The 17385-nt window shown below is 37.2% G+C and overlaps 1 protein-coding gene across 3 annotated transcripts in view; it reads right to left on the bottom strand.

Annotated features, from left to right (window-relative positions):
- Nucleotides 1-991: 991 nt before the first annotated feature.
- The window catches only part of EYA4 (EYA transcriptional coactivator and phosphatase 4), a 49024-nt gene continuing 32630 nt past the window's right edge, over nucleotides 992-17385 (bottom strand). For 2 of the 3 annotated variants that reach the window (XM_010197021.2, XM_010197022.2), the window contains 7 exons: nucleotides 15024-15113; nucleotides 8986-9044; nucleotides 8721-8881; nucleotides 7253-7367; nucleotides 5052-5173; nucleotides 2672-2772; nucleotides 992-1072 (listed from right to left, as the gene is read on the bottom strand). In XM_010197021.2, coding sequence (XP_010195323.2) covers nucleotides 992-1072; nucleotides 2672-2772; nucleotides 5052-5173; nucleotides 7253-7367; nucleotides 8721-8881; nucleotides 8986-9044; nucleotides 15024-15113 — 729 coding nt within the window. Of the gene's footprint in view, nucleotides 1073-2671; nucleotides 2773-2811; nucleotides 2913-5051; nucleotides 5174-7252; nucleotides 7368-8720; nucleotides 8882-8985; nucleotides 9045-15023; nucleotides 15114-17385 lie in introns of all 3 variants that reach the window. The other variant, XM_061990720.1, reaches the window with a different exon arrangement.

Below are 17385 nucleotides of genomic sequence, written 5' to 3'. Positions count from 1 at the left end.
CTTGTCGAGATTCAAGAAATGATGCTGAAGATGTTAAACACTTTTCTTTAGCTTTCAAGGTAGCGGTCCCCAGTATCAACCTCCCAACTTACTCTTAACCTTCCTCAATCAATCAGTGGAATTATTCAGAATCCAAATAAAAACACAAACTTTCCTTTATTATTTTTTCTTACTGCAACAAACACTTAAACGTTCTGGTGCAGCCCTTCTCTTTGATTTGTTTGAATTTAAAATTTGGTCATGTCAAAAATTATCACAAAGGTTTTTTTGTTTATCTACATAGTTTTTAACCAAAGTTACATTATAACACACAAACACAGTCTTCTCTTTAAGGCACAACACATCATTATGCACATTCTGTTTGCCAAACTTATAAAAGAGACAATATTATATAACCCTCTCCCTCCCCTGCCCCTCCAAAAGAAAGAAAAATTGCATCCACTTCCAAAGTCAGCTGCTAATAAAGTCACAGTAAATTATTTTCATCAATAATTTACACAAATTACAGGTCTAGACAGGATTGTCATTATACAGTCTGAGTGCATTCCAATTCAGATTTTCTGGGTTAGGTAGGCTAAAGTCTGGTTCAAACCTCAGTGCTGAGAATATATCCCATTTTGAGGAATGTTGTTGAACACCACCTTGTCGGCTGGAAAACGCGTGTTGGTGCTTTGCCAGTTCGAGTCCTTTGTTCACTCCTGTCAGAGCTCACTTGGTGTGTACCAGCAACCTCCACAGTTTCAATTAATTTAAAAATGTTGCATATATAAGACCATAGAGCTTCCTTACGTAGCACTAACGTTTTAACTCTGTTCAGCAATCTGAATTCTTCAGTTTGGAATTTTTAACTCCAAATACCTCTTCCCTTCTTAAGACAATTCATATGTGTAAAGCCAGAGGCATTGAATCACACATAAAAATTCAGTGTACTTGAAATATATATATATATATATATATATATATAAAAAGGACCAGCAACTTTAGAACACAGTTACAAATACTCTAGTTCCAGTGCTTGATGGAGAGCCAAGAGGTCCGAATGACTGGATATCCTCCAGAAAGGCATGTTGTGCTGTGTTTGTTAGAGGGGGGAAAAGGTCAGGAAAGATGAACACTGTGACATAGGGCGGCATATGACACATGAGGCTAGTCAGATTACCATCATGTATTTTCCACCTCTGTGTTTCTGGATTGATTTTTGCTAGTAAAGAACTGACAAAAATCAGACCAAAATAGATCTGAGCTTAATAGTTGAACAGATGTTCAATTAATGAGACAAGTCGCCTTCCTTAATAGTTTCTTTGGAGAGAACCTGTCACTTGATAAGGGCTATTTGCTTACTCTTAGCATGCAAACTTATATGAAGGAGCATTAACAGGAAATCCCTTTCTGCTCCATTTACTAGATTTTGCAAAATACCAAATGATCACTTAAAAGGCTATAAGCCTTTCATTAAGAGGATTCACAAACGACACTTTGAAGCAGAGTTGAGTTACATTTTTCTCTATTTAGGGAGAAAAATGAAATCTCTTCGGGTAAGAAATATGACAATTTGTGTTGCAGAAAGCAATAGTGTCTGTGAGAGAAGCAGATGTGTGCACTCCTTCAGCAACTCAGCAGAATAGAAAAAAAAAAAACCCAAACAACAAACCCACACTTTCATGTTGTGTTCAGATCTATTTGTAATGTGCTATATTCATCCATCTCTCTGAATTCTGTATCTACCCATGCAACGTAGCCAATGTTAAGAAAAAGGCATGCCAAATTGGAAAGTACACAATCCAACCACCTTTGTTTAGCACAAACTATAAAGGACCCATCACCAGTACTGTACTTACAGTAAAGAACCATTTGGAATGAGCATTTGGTTATTGTCATTTTGTTTCCATTCCAGCTATAACACTAAAATTGCACTTTAATTTGCTACTCCTAGCAAGACAGGTACCTCATTTGTCCTCTGCAGATATTGTGAGGCAAAACCTTTCAATTTCTACATACTTCCAGGGGTTTTATGAGGAAGTATGGTAGAAGTTAGCAACTTGATCTCTTTCTGAGCATTGCAAACTTATCTGGTGAAATTTAGATGTGAATTATTGCCATGAGTATTTCTAAGGAAACAATTTGTTTTTAGAAACACAGATCTGGTGCACAATACCTATGTTATGTTCTTTTTTACTTTTGCAGATATATCTTTCTTGAAGCAATTTATATGCTCATCATATTTGCTCCAGTAAACTACAGGTCTTCATCTACATTAGCAAAAACTCTGCACCGTCATTTAGATATTGTTCCAAATTCTCTGTCAGACTTCTCTTGAAACCTCTCTGATTTCACCATTCAAAGAAAACCGCCACCCAACCATCATGTTGTAGGCCTTTCTGTCTCTTCTGTTTATCTTTAATTTGCTTGAAGCTGGTCAGACTGTTTTGCTGCAATAACGTTTCATTAACTTTAAAAATAATTTTCAGTCTTTCTCAACTGAAGTGAAGCAAATGCTAGAGTCCAAATGGTTCATGTTACTCTACGTTTCGATCTCATCATGCTTGTTTCCTTGCATCTATGGACTCAAATTATTTGCCATTCTGCAATTGTGCAACACTGACAGAAATGCAAACAGAAAAGCTTGCATTAGTAGCTACATATCACGCCAACATTTCAGAAGACAGGTTACCTTTTTTGCTGCCTGTTCTTCTTCTACACCATCCCCAATTACAACATATACTACTTTTCTGCCAAACCTTTGCATTATTCGTTCAAAGCAACTTTCTTTTCCTGGAAGATAAATGAGATAAGAGTTCAGAGTGAAGTTACCTGATTAGCTGCATGTTCCTCATCTCGGCCATCTCCAATCACAACATAAGTTATGTTAGTGCCAAATCTGGACACTATACGCTCAAAACAGCTCTCTTTACCTGGAAAACAATGCACTACTTATTCAAGTTACCAAATGAGTTACGGTGAAGCCCTACAAAGGATTATTGCAATGATAAGACACTGTTACTACAGCTTTTTAAAAGTTCCCAGCCTTGGGATTTAGAGACAAAACTGGTAAGAAGCAATCAATTCCCCCAGTGACACTAAGCTGTTTCAGGTAAAACTAAATCTCTTAATAGTTACAGGAAACCCACTAAGATAAAGGGATTAGCAGCACTGCAAAAATGAGTAAATCAGAGAATAGCTAATTGAATTTAAACATTTCCCTATTATTGTAGCAATAGTTTTTCAAGGAAAGCAGAAATGCTGATTCTACTGAATCTGCAACAATGAGTGATGTAGCGATGGAAAAACTGTTCAAAGAATAATGGACAAACAAAGTGAAATTAGACACCAGGTTCTTAGGAGAAATTCGTGAAGCATTTGGCTCTTTTGGAGAAATGCAGAAGCAAGCAGGGTAAGCCAGTAACAACAATAAACAGGATTCAAAGGGACCAAAGCCATCTTCTCACTGTACTGCAAGTGCAGATTAAACAAACGTTTGTGCTATTAATCCTAAAACTGTCCTAATACAGGCAATCTCCATATTTAATTAACTCTTAATTAATCCCTAATCTTCATATTTAATTAACCCTTTCCAGCTTCTCTCTGACATGCAACCTACACACGCCTTATTGAAATCACCACCTAATGTCATACCTCCCATCAACATACAGAAAGATTACTTCTTTCTGCAATAGCATTTAATCTTCTTTGTTATTATGTCTATCCACACCCCAGGTCTTTAGTCTCTTGCCACTAGCTCACGATTTCTGATTATCACTGCTCCTCTCTCACTTTTTTTTTCAGCTGGCCCACAAAAAAGGACATATGATTAGGAAAAGCATCGTGTGTATTAACTGTTGAGTGAGGAGCAGATTTCAGTTGTGCGCAGGCAACAGCTGGAATTATAGTCCTGTGCTCACTGAGATGAAAAATAGAGAGAAATCTTGTACCCCAGAGTATGCTGTGCTCCTGACAGGGGTGTAACAGTGGCCACGCTGTTCCCAGAAGGAATTCCTGGTGCAGAATTACTTTGACAGAGCTTCCAGAGACTGTGATTCACTTCACCACCCCTTTCTGTGCTGTTGGCACTATTTCTTAATGATCCTTCCTTTGGTCCAAGTGCAATCTCAGTGACTGAGTCCAACATGTACAGGCTGTATGACAGATGACATTCATTCCAGAGGCTCCTCAGTACCATGTGGTATTTGGATACTTCATGCCTTGAGTTAAGTTTTTAAAGTATTTGAGGCACTTCTATCTAGAGGACAGCTACAGCTAATTAAAGGATGAATGAGATAGTAGTTTTTCCTAACACTGTTAGAACATGCATTGTTTTTCCACTTGTGAAAATCATTTAAGAAATTTTCATTATGCTTTTCTCAACGAAGTGTCACAGTCCCATTTTACATAAGCTGTTTTGGCTACAGAAATTAAGCATTCCTAAATTAATAACTGGTGAATCTGCTAAAATTATCGGTCATTGTATGCTGTGTCACATGTCACAGGACTGATAGCTTCTCTTAGTTTACAAGAAAATTTTAGATGCTATTTCTAAAACTCATAAATTTCCAAACTGTAATACACAAGAGGTACACAGTTATCAACAGAACAGGAAAGTGCCCTTGTGGCATTCATCAACTCAGCTTCCGTTGGTAACTATTGTCATTGCCACCACTAACGTTTTATGCTCCCAGAAAAACCATGTGAGTGGTGTCCTAGCTTATACAGAGCTGAAGGTCAGAACAGGCACTATTCTAATGGAAGTTCTGCTTAGATTTGAATTCAGAAAAAACCTTTTTCTTCATTCTTTTCTGCACATTTTATGTTTTCTGCACCATACCGAGGAGTTTCTGAGGCTTTTAATGAGCATGGGGACCTTTATTCCTTCAGGCATCATTGAAAATAAGCTGAATTTGGAATTTATTGACAAACACATCTAAACACATACAGTGCCTACATCTTATAAGTAACACTCTTAAATGTCAGGGAAGTGACTTGGAAACCATCCATTACTGGCAAAAAATTATTGGTAATGCAGTGTAGTCAGAACAGATGAAGCATAATTTACTTACCTATTTTGGTTGCACTGTAAATATTTTCGATAGGAAAAGCTCCTCCTAAGCTGTATAGTAGAACTTTTGCAAGTGCTGGGATAAGCTGGGTTGTTGTTACCAACACGTTTACACAGTTACTCCTAAAATGAGAAAAATAGTTTAAGCTTAAATAGTTTAAAACCATTACCCAAATGGTGATGAGGTGAACCAGCTGTGGAGACCATATTCCGGATTCCTCAGCATTTACTTTCTCTAACACAGCAGTGGTGCTCACCACCATCACTTCCAGAAAAATGTACATAAAAACTCTCGAAAAATCCTGTAAAAAAATATGCAGCCATAATTTGTAGGAAATATTCCAAACTATTTATAAAAAATGGATCCTTGACGATGAGTTCACTAAAATAAAGATTTTTAAGATCACCAGCTACCTCCAGATATAGGCATTCTAATGCTCTGAAATCACCATTTTCATGCTGGCAATTATTTGGCAGCAGGCAAATAAGTGTTAGGAGAAAGCAAAAACATCATCTATTACTCCCGTCTTAAGGGAAAATAAATAGTTATGTTAAAGAGCTAGTATCGAGTAGTGAGGATGAAAACTTGAACAGAGAAGTTGTTACACAGTAGAAAACCCAAAGCCAGCTACTTTAGGCCGGAATAGGAGTATGACAATATGAACATAGAGCCAAGAGCAAATAGCTGTGATTTTTTTCCTCCTGATTCTTCCACAAACACCAAGCAAGACCTTAGGCTACTACATCTGCCTTAATGAATCTCAGTTTCATGTAACATATAAGTGGTGTTTAGCTGCCTCATGGATAGTATCTGAAGCTTTATAGCTGGACAGCTCTTTGAAGACAAAACAAAATACTGTTATTTAACAGTCCTGAGTAACTGATAGCAGTTTTCCAGACTCATCCATCAATTTTTAACTGGCCTTCATTACTTAACATCTTTTTCAAAGACTAGCAATTAAGACACTGTTAAATAAACAACAATTAAAAGGTAAACACACTGCATAAGTTTTTATGCCTAGAGTAAGTTTTTCACATCTTTCCAAGTTTGTTCTTTCCACTTGACACTGTTTTGCCAGACATGTTCAGAAGGCAAGATGGATTAACAATGATGTTCTTTGCTCACACCACCCCACCTCAGTGGGATCGGGGAGAGAATTGGAGAAAAAAATGTAAAATTCATGGGTTGAGTTCAAAGACAGAAAAGGAAGGGAAAATAGTAGTAACATTAAAGATTAAAGAATTAGAGTACACAAAACAAGTGATGCACAATGCAACTGCTCACCAGACACTGACCAATACCCAGTCAGCTCCTGAGCAGTGTCCCCCAGGCAGCTTCTCCCCTAGTTTATATACTGAGCATGATGTTTTATCATATGGAATATCCCTTGGGTCAGCTGGGGTCAGCTGTTCTGGCTGTCTCTTCTCAACTTCTTGTGAACTCCTGCCCACTTGCTTGGGGTCAAGCGGGGAAGCTGAAGAGTCCCTGACCACTGCTTAGCCGCAGATAAAAACATTGGTGTTTTATCAACATTTTTCTCACATTAAATCCAAAACACAGCCTTATATCAGCTCCTAGGGACTCTATCCCCACTCCAGCAGGGTAATAGTTTAAAATTAGAACTTTTGAGGATTTGTGATAAGCTACATACTGACTAAGCAGCAGCAGTGTTTGCAGTTTAGTTATTTCAAAGCAACACTACATTTCTTGTTTCATTACTAGGAACCCAGAATTTTAACTCAGTTAAAACAGATTTTTGCTCTTCTGAAAACTTAGATATAAGCTTTAGACACACTGATTTGTCTGGAAGGACGGGAAGAAAATGTTTTTGTGTTGTGGGATCTATACAGTATTTAAGTAGCGCTGTCAATTGGCACAAATATTGAAGGACAGAATAGTGAGATGTGGAGTTTAAATGATGCTACCAGAAGATAATAAACTAAAGGCTGGCTCAGAACCCTACAATACCCTTTCATTGTACACAGTGCCATTTATTACATTTTAGAAGACATGTCATATTATCTTTAGTGAGTGTTGGAAGCATTGAAAATGAAATAATTTTGTACGGATTTTTTCCTATGTGCTATTCAAAAGTCGCATCAGAACTGTTCTGTTCTTTAAGGGCAAGCGAAAAATGTCAAAAAATTGCCATTACAAGCCCAACCCCTGAAAGTTTTTTTACAGTAGCCTCAAATACATACCTTGTGCTGATAATTGATAATGATTTAAGTGCATTTGTTAGCCAGGAGTCTGTTAGAGCTTCAATCTCTGCTCTTAATTGCAACCATGCATCTCTTTTAGCGGGACCCAGAAGCCCTTGCATGTAAAAAGGCAAGAAAAGAACATAAAAAGAAATTAAATTTTGTATTAGCTGGAACATATAGATTTTATAGTCATTGTTTTTAAATTACACTAGAACTTGAAAAAAGATCAACCAGAAAATCTATTGTCTTCAAGGCTCAGTAAATTGCACTCTCTTTTTATTTCCGTTCCTTTATATCAAGCAATGTGTGATCTATGGCATCTGGATCATAGGCTGAGACTTTTACAAAAGAAGAGCCTTTAAAATAGACTTGCCTTTGGGTTACCTCTATATGTTTAAAACTGTCCTGCTTATGACTCTGTATATAGGTGAACCTCAGGTTACATATTATGGAAATCCATTTGTTTCCTGATGGCTTGCTCTTCCTGCCCTGCTGTAATTAGTAATGACAGCTCCTTTTATAGTATTTACAGCCCTGAAATGGCTGTACATCACATGTTCCCATATCTCAGTTCTTAAAAGCACCTTAAAATCTCCTTTTGGGTATAAATGGTCAGATTTTAAAAAATACCCAACCTATTGAATGTTGACACATGAGTTCTTTGGAACCAAGGTCCTTTAAATTTAGATTTGGCCTTGGAAAAGCAGGGAAGCAGGCTTCATGACCTTTAATATCCCTCTTCTCTTCACAACCTATGTTCCCAAGAAGTGATGATGAGTGCCTTCAAAAATCTGAAATGAAGCAATTTAAAAATACCTAGTTTGATCTAGCCTTCTGTTGCCCGCTAACTGCGGTTTTGCAATAAAAAACCACTGGCTTAAACAGATTACTTAAAAGGCTGCAAAGTAGAGGATGAATGAAGGAACTTGCCTGCTAAGGATGGAATATATTTCAGAAGCAGGACTTTTGGGAGAGAATAAAAATCTTAATAAAGTGCACCAGACACTTTGCAATGACAGTTCCTCTTAGTGTGCTTCCCTATGCTGTGCTCTTGGACTTAAGCTCTTACTAGAGTTAAAAGTTTTGCAAAATGCAACAGCTTTAAAATCTTAGATGCATTAGGAAATATAGGAAAATTATGTAAACTTTTGGATAATACTTTTTCAAGCACTATTGACTTATAAAAAGTCTATTTGTGACATTGATGAATGGCAAGGCAGAGCAAGTGAAAGCAAACCATCTACCATCTCACTTTGGTCCTATTGCTTCTTCATATGCCAAGTCCTGCACAACAGCACACCGTTGGTTTTCCTACTACAGTCAGGAGCTTTCAATAGCCCGAGGCCCAGTCACATCACTTTCCATTCACTCTATGGCTTCCAAGCCATATTCCCTTGGCAGGAGTTCATTGTCATGCAGTTTAATCTGATCAGCATTCTAAATTGGTTTTGACAATTCAACTCACCTCCTATGTTGTTCTTGTAAGTATTATACAACTCTTTTACTCTTCTGTAACGGAAAGCCAGCTTCCTCATCCAGTCAACCCCTCCTCTTACACCTGTTGGCAGACAAAGGTTTGCACTACTTGCAGCTGCATGGAAGCCATCAGTTGCAAAACTGTAGGTACTGCAAACACCCAAAATACAGTAAAAATAAATACAATGTATTCCTGTAAATGCTCAATTTATTTAATCTTTGAAGAAAAAAAAAAGTAAAATGCTATATCTTACCTTAGGTCTTGTCCATTATCATCAGAAGAAACATCATCTATATGAACTTGATCACATTCCTGTTGGAAAAAACCGAAATGATAAATTACCTTGTAAGGTAATTGCTCACCCTGTGCTTAGTACAGATGTTAAGCGATGGGTGCAGGACGCTAACTTCACCAGAAGATGGCAGCATATGTACAGCTACAGCTTCCTAACACCACCACTTCCTTTAAAGTAAGACAACCTCCATCTCCTACGCTGTGCAAATTATAAATCTAGATAGGCCATTAGAAAAGCGACATGTAATATTAGTGGGATTGTAGATTTAAATTATTTTATTTGAACAAAACGCTGAACAATGGCCAAACCTTATTTATAGTCTCTCTAACATATCAATACCCCCAAATCACCTAAACTCTATCTCTCCATTTCCTAGTAGTGATGAACTTTAACAGGAACATAACTTTTGTTTAATCCCTAGGAGTCTGGATAGTTATCAGGTTCTTTTATTGATATATCCAGATGCCTTTGGTTGGAAAGTCACAGATAACTAAACAGTCCTGGAGAACTTCATTACATCCTGGTTTTGAAAGGGATGCAAGTAACTCCAGGGGACTGAGGTACATGGGAAAATTGAACTCTCCTCCAAGCTAGTTTTATAATTGGATAGCTATCAAATATACTTTTCTGCACAGTAGTTACAGCAGAAAGATAGGAAAATGTGGGGAAGGACAAACACATAAATGTCAAGTCATCATGCAACAGTAAATATGAAGAGGCATCATATTACTGTTTCCTGTAGTTGCTTGAATTAACACATTAACCCAAAGATGCACCTCAAATTCAGTGTCCAGAGATTTAACTTTCCTGTGTCTAAGTAATTTTTTAGTATTTAAAATATCTGTTGTTAACATAATCCTAACATAATTTATTAAAAAGTTCAAGGACTTATTTAAAAATTACTCGCTAAATAATGTTTTCTGGTAGTCCAATTAGCTCACCAAGACCATCTGAGGCTGAGCTTTCAAAAGGCCCAGGTCTGTACCTCAAAAATAAAGACTCATCTGAGTCATCGATATCAAATGAAGTTGCTGACAAGCAGCAATTAATTCACACTCTCTGTGACATGCAGGAGCATGCATTTCTCAGTTTCCAATCTCAGTCTCACATCAGTGCTAAGTTGCCCAGATAAAGGATAAATTTGAACAGAGGAGTTATTTCCGAATGTGTATGCCACAGCTTTCTAGAGAGTGAATCAGGGGAATTGCTGTTTCTTCTTTCTATTTGCTTTATACTGAATGAAATATGTCTAATTCCATTTTCAAATACATAATTTCATTGTATCAAATAAGCAACTATAGTTTAAAATTTTGTGCCAAGACTAAAAGAATGAGTGGCCAAATTCTGCTTATCTGGCTTAATCCATTAAGACAGGCACAAAAGAGCTGAGTTCAAGGAACACAACTGAAACATTCTTCTCACTGGAGAAACAATTTTTTTGGTTCTGTCTGAGGAGATTATCTTGAGCTGTAAAATATTTTAAAGAAGCTACTTTGAGATGTAAATAGCAGATGAAAAAAAGGAAAAAAAAGGGGAAGTGGCTGCTGAAATAAAAGATTCATTTATTTTTCCTTATTTATTATTTACATATCAGGAAAAAAAAAAAAGAGCAACTATACTCCACACAGTGTGGGACCAGAACTCAAAGATCAGACAAAAACCTCCACTGGTTTCCAATTCTTCTTCTATATTTTGCAATATCTGAGCATTATCTGTCTTCCTAACCACTTTCACAGATTTCCCTGGAACTGGTCAAAGCATAAGGTAATTTTAAAAGTTTAAAAATCTGTCCTGTAGATTTGAAGGTATACTAATTAAATGGAGTGCACACAGAAGCCCCAATGCGTAAAGAGTGTCTGCTGCTGTTTGGGTTTTGCTAAGCCTTTCAGCTACATTGTTCCAGCCTTGAAAATGCCAGATAAGTGTTCTGCTGATAACTTCATTATTAAGTTAAATATGAGTGGGTGGCAAAGGCTCAGGTGTTTACTTTTATTTTTTTATCTCTCATTTTTTTCACTGATTCCAGGAACAGAAGATGAGGGGTATATGCAGTTTTCTGACTACTTGCCCCTTGTCCCTGCAAGAAGATTGTTAAGTTTCTGAGAGAATTAAACACAACAGCACTCTCCAACTTTCTCCTTTTCTTCCTTCCTCTTCTCCTCTCGGACTTCCTCAACATATGCATTTGGGCAAGACACACCTGCTGACCAGGTGTTTTGTTTTATTTTGTTTTATTATTTACTTATTGACTTCAGCTAAAATGTTTACATTTTACAAATTCACTTATATGGTGTGAAAACACTTTCCAGGAAAAAAAATAATAAAGCAGATGGTTTGAGCAGACTAGAGAAAATTCTTTACTCTTCTCCAAAGAAACAGGAAAGTGGTGGCACAACACTACAACTGAGTTTGCTTACAAAAGATACCAAGCAGTAGTGGGGAGGAAGGAAACAAAGTAAGCTCTCTGTTACTTTAATTGTTAAAGTAAAATACTTTTTGAATCAGTTGCAGTACTGGCTACACTCAAGTCACAGTGGCTCACTGTCAGCACAAGGTCAAAACTAAGATAGATAAAACATATTGCCTGTTACTGAGAGTACAGGAATGGAGTCTAGGTATAATAACTGGCTTTTCCTTGAAGTAATTCTAATTTAAATTAGATTTGAGTACAGTCAATTCTTTGCGGCAGTTTTTAGAGCCTCACAATTTGATAGTACAGAATCAACAAATCATCCATAAAAACTATCCACTTGGAATGGTCAATAATTTCATTATCTGGTAGAAACACTGACTCACCATACTGAACACAAAAATGTTATTACTGAGGAGGATTTTCAACACTATGCTTTCTCTGCCTATACAGAACGTTCATTTTTATGTAAATACTTCAATCTCTGTTAAAACTAGTTTGACATGCCTCCCAAATTCTGAGACCTCTCTAAATCTTATTTGTTTTGTTTCTCATTTCTATTGCTAAAGAGGAAAAAGCCAAAGCCAATATCTTACATAAAATATAGTAGGATTATCATAAAAATGGAAGAGAATAATAGAGTTTGAAGATTCATATCTGAATTCCTGCATGCAATTTGCAGAAATTGGGACTTTTGCGTGCATACTATGCGCTACCAACATTTCTAAAACTTGTCCTAAAATAAACACTGAGGTAAGGAGATAAGCTTCATTTTATTGCTTACCTGGTTAGAACAGATTTCATTAGCTGTGATATTATTATAGAACTGAGTTCCATCTCTAAGCATTGTTTAGGCACGTGAACTTTCTAGAGCACCAGACTCCTATTGTCATGGCAAAACACCAACTGCCCTCCCAAGTGATACTTCTCGAGCTAACTAAAATTTATACACTGAGAATGAGCTAGCTGGAGAACAGTCTACCCTGAAATAAAAGTGCAGCTTGGCTGATTAGAATGTAGGTTACTGGGTCTCAGCAGATTGGAATTTCTGCGTAGTGAGACAAATTTGCATAGAGGAAGGAAAACTTTATTTTTGTATGTGATAACTTTCAGTAAGTTGGTTATTATTACTAGAACCTGGTATGTGGTGTTTGCAATCAAGAAAGGCAGGGAAAAAAGGGTGCTTAGAGCACATAGTGACTGGAATTGGTATTACAAGAATATAGGCTTGTTAGCACATTATAGTTGTCACTTCCCAAGCCATGAGGTTTAGTGTGAGATGAAGATGAAAGCAAGAGAGAAGGTATGGGACCTGATGGCTCATCTTTAAAATGGGAGCTGATGAAAGAATAAGTATTCTATCTCACTTTCTCCAGTAGGAATTGAAGGCCTTGTGTCTTGATGTCCACGACTATCAACAGCTCAACACTCACCTCCTCTCTACCGGGAGAGGATAGAAAAAGGAAGCCAGAAAAAGAAAGATGGAGAGAGGAGGAGAGAGGGAGAGAGATCCTCAAGTCAGAACTGGGGAATGCACAGGATTTATTATACATTCATCAAGCAGATGCACTGTAATACTCAGCAATGGCCATGTGCTCTGCAAACATATTTAAACAGATAGATTTACTCATCTGCATCTTCAAGGATACCTCTGTGTACTTTGGCAAAGGATGCCATGTGAATATTTGCCAGGAAGACGGAAAATTGTTCATCTTCTTGCACATGCCACAATGTCTGTATACGACTCATATTAGAGGAATAGTTTTGAAACAAAGATGAATTCTGGCTTAGAAAATACTTAATTTCACATAGAAATTGATTTTAATACAATAAAATTAATTCAGTTATTAAATTCTCCAAGATAGTCCCCAAGTAGTACTTTTTGTTTTATCTAAAACTGGAAACTGGATACTGCTTAGGCCCTGGAAGGAGTTGGAGTAAAAATTTTTGGATAGGACATTAAAATGACCCTATGAAGACTACATAAAAAAAGTGACAATCCACCTGTGACAATTGAACCTGAAATCTACAGAGAAAATAAATAATGAGAGAAAGGAGTGAAACTTCAATGGCCATAAGCAAGAATAAAGAGGTTTGGAAAGAGGGCAAAACTCCATTTTGCTGAAGTCTCCCACTTGAACTCAGCACAAGACTGAAGAACTCTGGGCATGTGCTACTAAATGCCTTAGGTATTTAGTATACCATATACTTAGGTATATGCCTAATTGTTCATTAGGTGCCACATGGAATCTGGGCATGCAAATGCAAAAGTTCTGAAAAAAAGAAATGTATGCAGAGCTTTGAAAAATTGACTTGGAACCTATCACTAGGACTGCGATAAAACACCGAGCAGTGATGGCATGCCCAGGACTTCACTTTCTTAATAAAAAAATACTTGCTCCTTTTTAAGAGAAGGAGTAAGTGCAGCTCAGTTATAAGGTGAAGTAGATCTCATTTTCTTGACTTAAAAAGAGCTAAGAATGAATGAGGTCTGAAAAGGATGACAAAGACAACTGCAGCCTGGTACTTTCTGCTTTTCTTATTGCCTGGAGCTAATAAAGGAACAGAAGCGTACACTAGAAAAATCAGAGTCAGAGTGAATGGAAAAATCTCACTTATCCTCCTTTTTCCTATTTACTCACCAGAAACCTTTGTCTGGAATTTTAAACAAAGCCTCAAAATCTTCCAACTGCCATTAGTGGCAAAATATCAGTCCAAGGAGGAAACTCTGGGATCTACTTTGAGTAAGAAACTAATTTAGACTAGGGGAAGGTCTGTAAAGCCCCTAGTTTTTAACTTGAGAACTGTTTTTCACTCCGTCTCTTGACACACATGGTTGTAAGACTGTCACTTTCCATGTTAACAGATCCAGACTCCTGGAATGAAATAAAAAGTTTCTGAGACTCAGTGGATGAACCTGCTTCCCTGACTGCTGTGCCTGCAGCAGTCCATCTGTGTGCTTCTGACATGTCAGTGGTCCACAGTGGTCACTCCTGAGGAAAGGGTCTCCCTCTTTTCTTACAAGATGCCCAATTGCAAACCTTGGGTAGTTCATGATAAAACATGGTCACTTGGTTACCTCAGGAACAGATGAGTATATGTATTATAGTCTCAGCTATCTGATGCTGAAGTCTTTGAGGTAAATGAAGAATGTTGGACCCTTGTAAGCAAGAAAGGGAGGTTTGTGGTGAAAAGGCTACTCAGGTATGTGAAGAGCACAGTCTCTTGTAGTCAGATGATGGCATTCACTGAAAGTGAACATAGAGAATTTCCAGAGAAAGAATAGGAGGCACATATGTCTTCCTCCTGGAAATGACTGCAGACAGCTCTAAATCCATGGAAACTGAAAAGATTGCCATAGGACAAAGAAGGTAATTTGTAAATTCCCTCTCTCACCTAGGTTTGTGAAAGAACTCTGGTGCCACAGGAAGCCACTGCCACCTGGTCAACCTCTCTCCAGTTAGAGGGTGACAAACCCAAAGTCTAGATAGGTAGAAAGTGTCACTCACAACAGACACTAATGCACGGCAAAAACACTATGTTAAAAACCCAGGCGTAATTGTGTTTATGTTCCTTTGATTCTTACCTCTAAATCATTAAAAAATAAATGCGTGTCAGCAAGATTAAAGATCATTTCTTCCATTCTCAGTCCAAGGGTCACTGCCATTGGTGGATCCTTAAAAAACAGAAAGCAAGGTTAACTACTCAAATACATTTAAGTTATATCAGAATTACTTCAAAAACTTCTGTATACGAAGTGTTTTGAAAAATTAACACCACAAGAAACTTCTCTAAAATCCTTTCAGTATTCAGCTGTTTCAATTGAATGCAACAAGAAGGTGCTGTTGAACCTGGATGAGAACACACAGGGAGCTGAGGATGGTGAAACATCAATTTTTTTGAAAGTCAAGGCACTTGTAACCTGACCTGGCTAAACTGACACAAGAAAATCTGGTAGCTATATGCAAATCTGCATAAAGCAGGCTGTAAACAGGGAAGAATCTTCTCATAAAACATATATGTGAGAAACCCGATATTTATTTTTATAATACATTAATTTTTTAATTCCTGAGGCTTTTATAAAAATACGTAAGGATTTTGCCTGTCAATGAGAAAAAAGCTGCACTGAGTCAGCAGCAGAGGTAAGAACAAAGTCACTCCATGTGACACCCAGTCCATGGCACAATTCCCCTGATCAACTGGCTTTTCTTCCCAATTTTTGGGCACACAGAAGTCCTCATTAAGGTCATGCTAAACTGGACTAGGAAAGGTAGTCCTCTCTACCAAAGGATTACTTTGTAAGCAATTATCCTACACTGTGATAGGAAGATGTGATTTAAGAGGCCTTTTCAATTTCTAATGTCTCTGCTTTATAAAATGCAGAAGCTATTCTGAACCTATGCTCACTTTGTCAAATTCAGTTTCCCTTTGGATAAATGATCACTCTCTTTCCTATCCTTACGCCTATATCACTTATTTCCCACTGCTTATTTCTGCTGCTTTAGCATGTATGCTTAAACCCTGCACATGGGCTTGATGGATTTCCAGGCTCTCCTTTATGATTTTATTGCAGATATTCATTCTACAAAGTAGTTATAAATGTTCTTCTAAGTGTTCTTCAGCGTGCCTACAATCTAGGGCACAATTCTTTAGGTGTTCAACAGGAAAGGGAAAGCACATGTAAGTTAGTTTATTGTCTCCAGATCATCCCTTCATTTCTGATGAAATACGTGATTCCTGTCCCTGGATGAGATGAATTCAAAATGTTGCATGTGTCCAAGGGTCAGCTTTCATAGTATCAAATCACTCTGCCTCAGGAAGATACCACAAATCTATTGATCTGCAGTAGCTATTTGTCAGGATGCATCTAGTGTACAGTAAATGTCAGAAACTTAATTTAACTTTGCTGGGCTTGCTAGGAAAGTAGTTAAGCCAATTTGCATTACCCTGCATTTATTTTAGAGTAAGAATGCACATGGATGGTTCCTGATGTTTATGTGACAGCTGTTAACTAGTTTTACCATTAACTTAATCATCTGTCCGATCTCTTGGGGTTTAGTTAATTTTTTATGCTTAAGGTACTGCGATGGACTTTAAAAGTAGATGCTCTCATTAAAATAAGAAAAAAAAACTGTATTTAATAAATAATTTAAACTGTGATTGACACTAGCAAGTTTTCAGAAATCCTTTAATACCTTGAGATTGAAAGTCTAAAAGTTTACCAACATCTGGCAACAAAATCACACCAAACCTCAAATGATCGTTTGTTAGTATTAGGATCAAGGGCTCTCCAATTAGGATCAGAGGGCTTCTATTCTGGGGCTTTACAACAACAGAATAAAAGATGGCTTCTGCCCTCAAGCACTTAAAAACTAATGTTAAAATCCAAAACATGGACATATTTTGACTCTTGCTCATGAAAAAGTCAGACTTGAAGGGGAGAATGGTATACGAAAAACTGTAATGATCCAAAGTTAGACCCAATCCTTTGGCAGTAAAAGGAAATATTTTTTATGCTGACCCTTAAACTAGTCTAGACTACCTTTCAGAAGTAAAAACCAAATGTGCTGCCTAGTAATCTAACTTCATCCCCCATGTCTTCTGCAGTCATATTTGCTGGATCTGAAAGTCAGGTGGATGAAGGAAGCAGCAAGTGCAAAGGTCAGTTTTTCAAGGGGATGATTAAGGGACACACATTAACACATTTGCCAAAGCTCAAGTAAGATTCTTAGAACACAAATCATCAAAATACTCTGGAGGCAGGAGATTCCTCATCAAGCCATAATGCTTTTGTCAAAATGGCATTAACTATAAACACGTGTTTCTCACGTTTTTTCTGTCCACAGTAAATTATAAATTTTTCTTCCCAGATACAATATAATAAAGAGTACTTGCAATACGCTTTTTTACTTCAATCCTGTGAAGACTTTATGCATAACTTTATGCAC

Source organism: Colius striatus, chromosome 2, assembly GCF_028858725.1.
Source record: "Colius striatus isolate bColStr4 chromosome 2, bColStr4.1.hap1, whole genome shotgun sequence".
Taxonomy (NCBI): Eukaryota; Metazoa; Chordata; class Aves; order Coliiformes; family Coliidae; genus Colius; species Colius striatus.
This window is presented reverse-complemented; position numbering and strand designations above follow the sequence as displayed.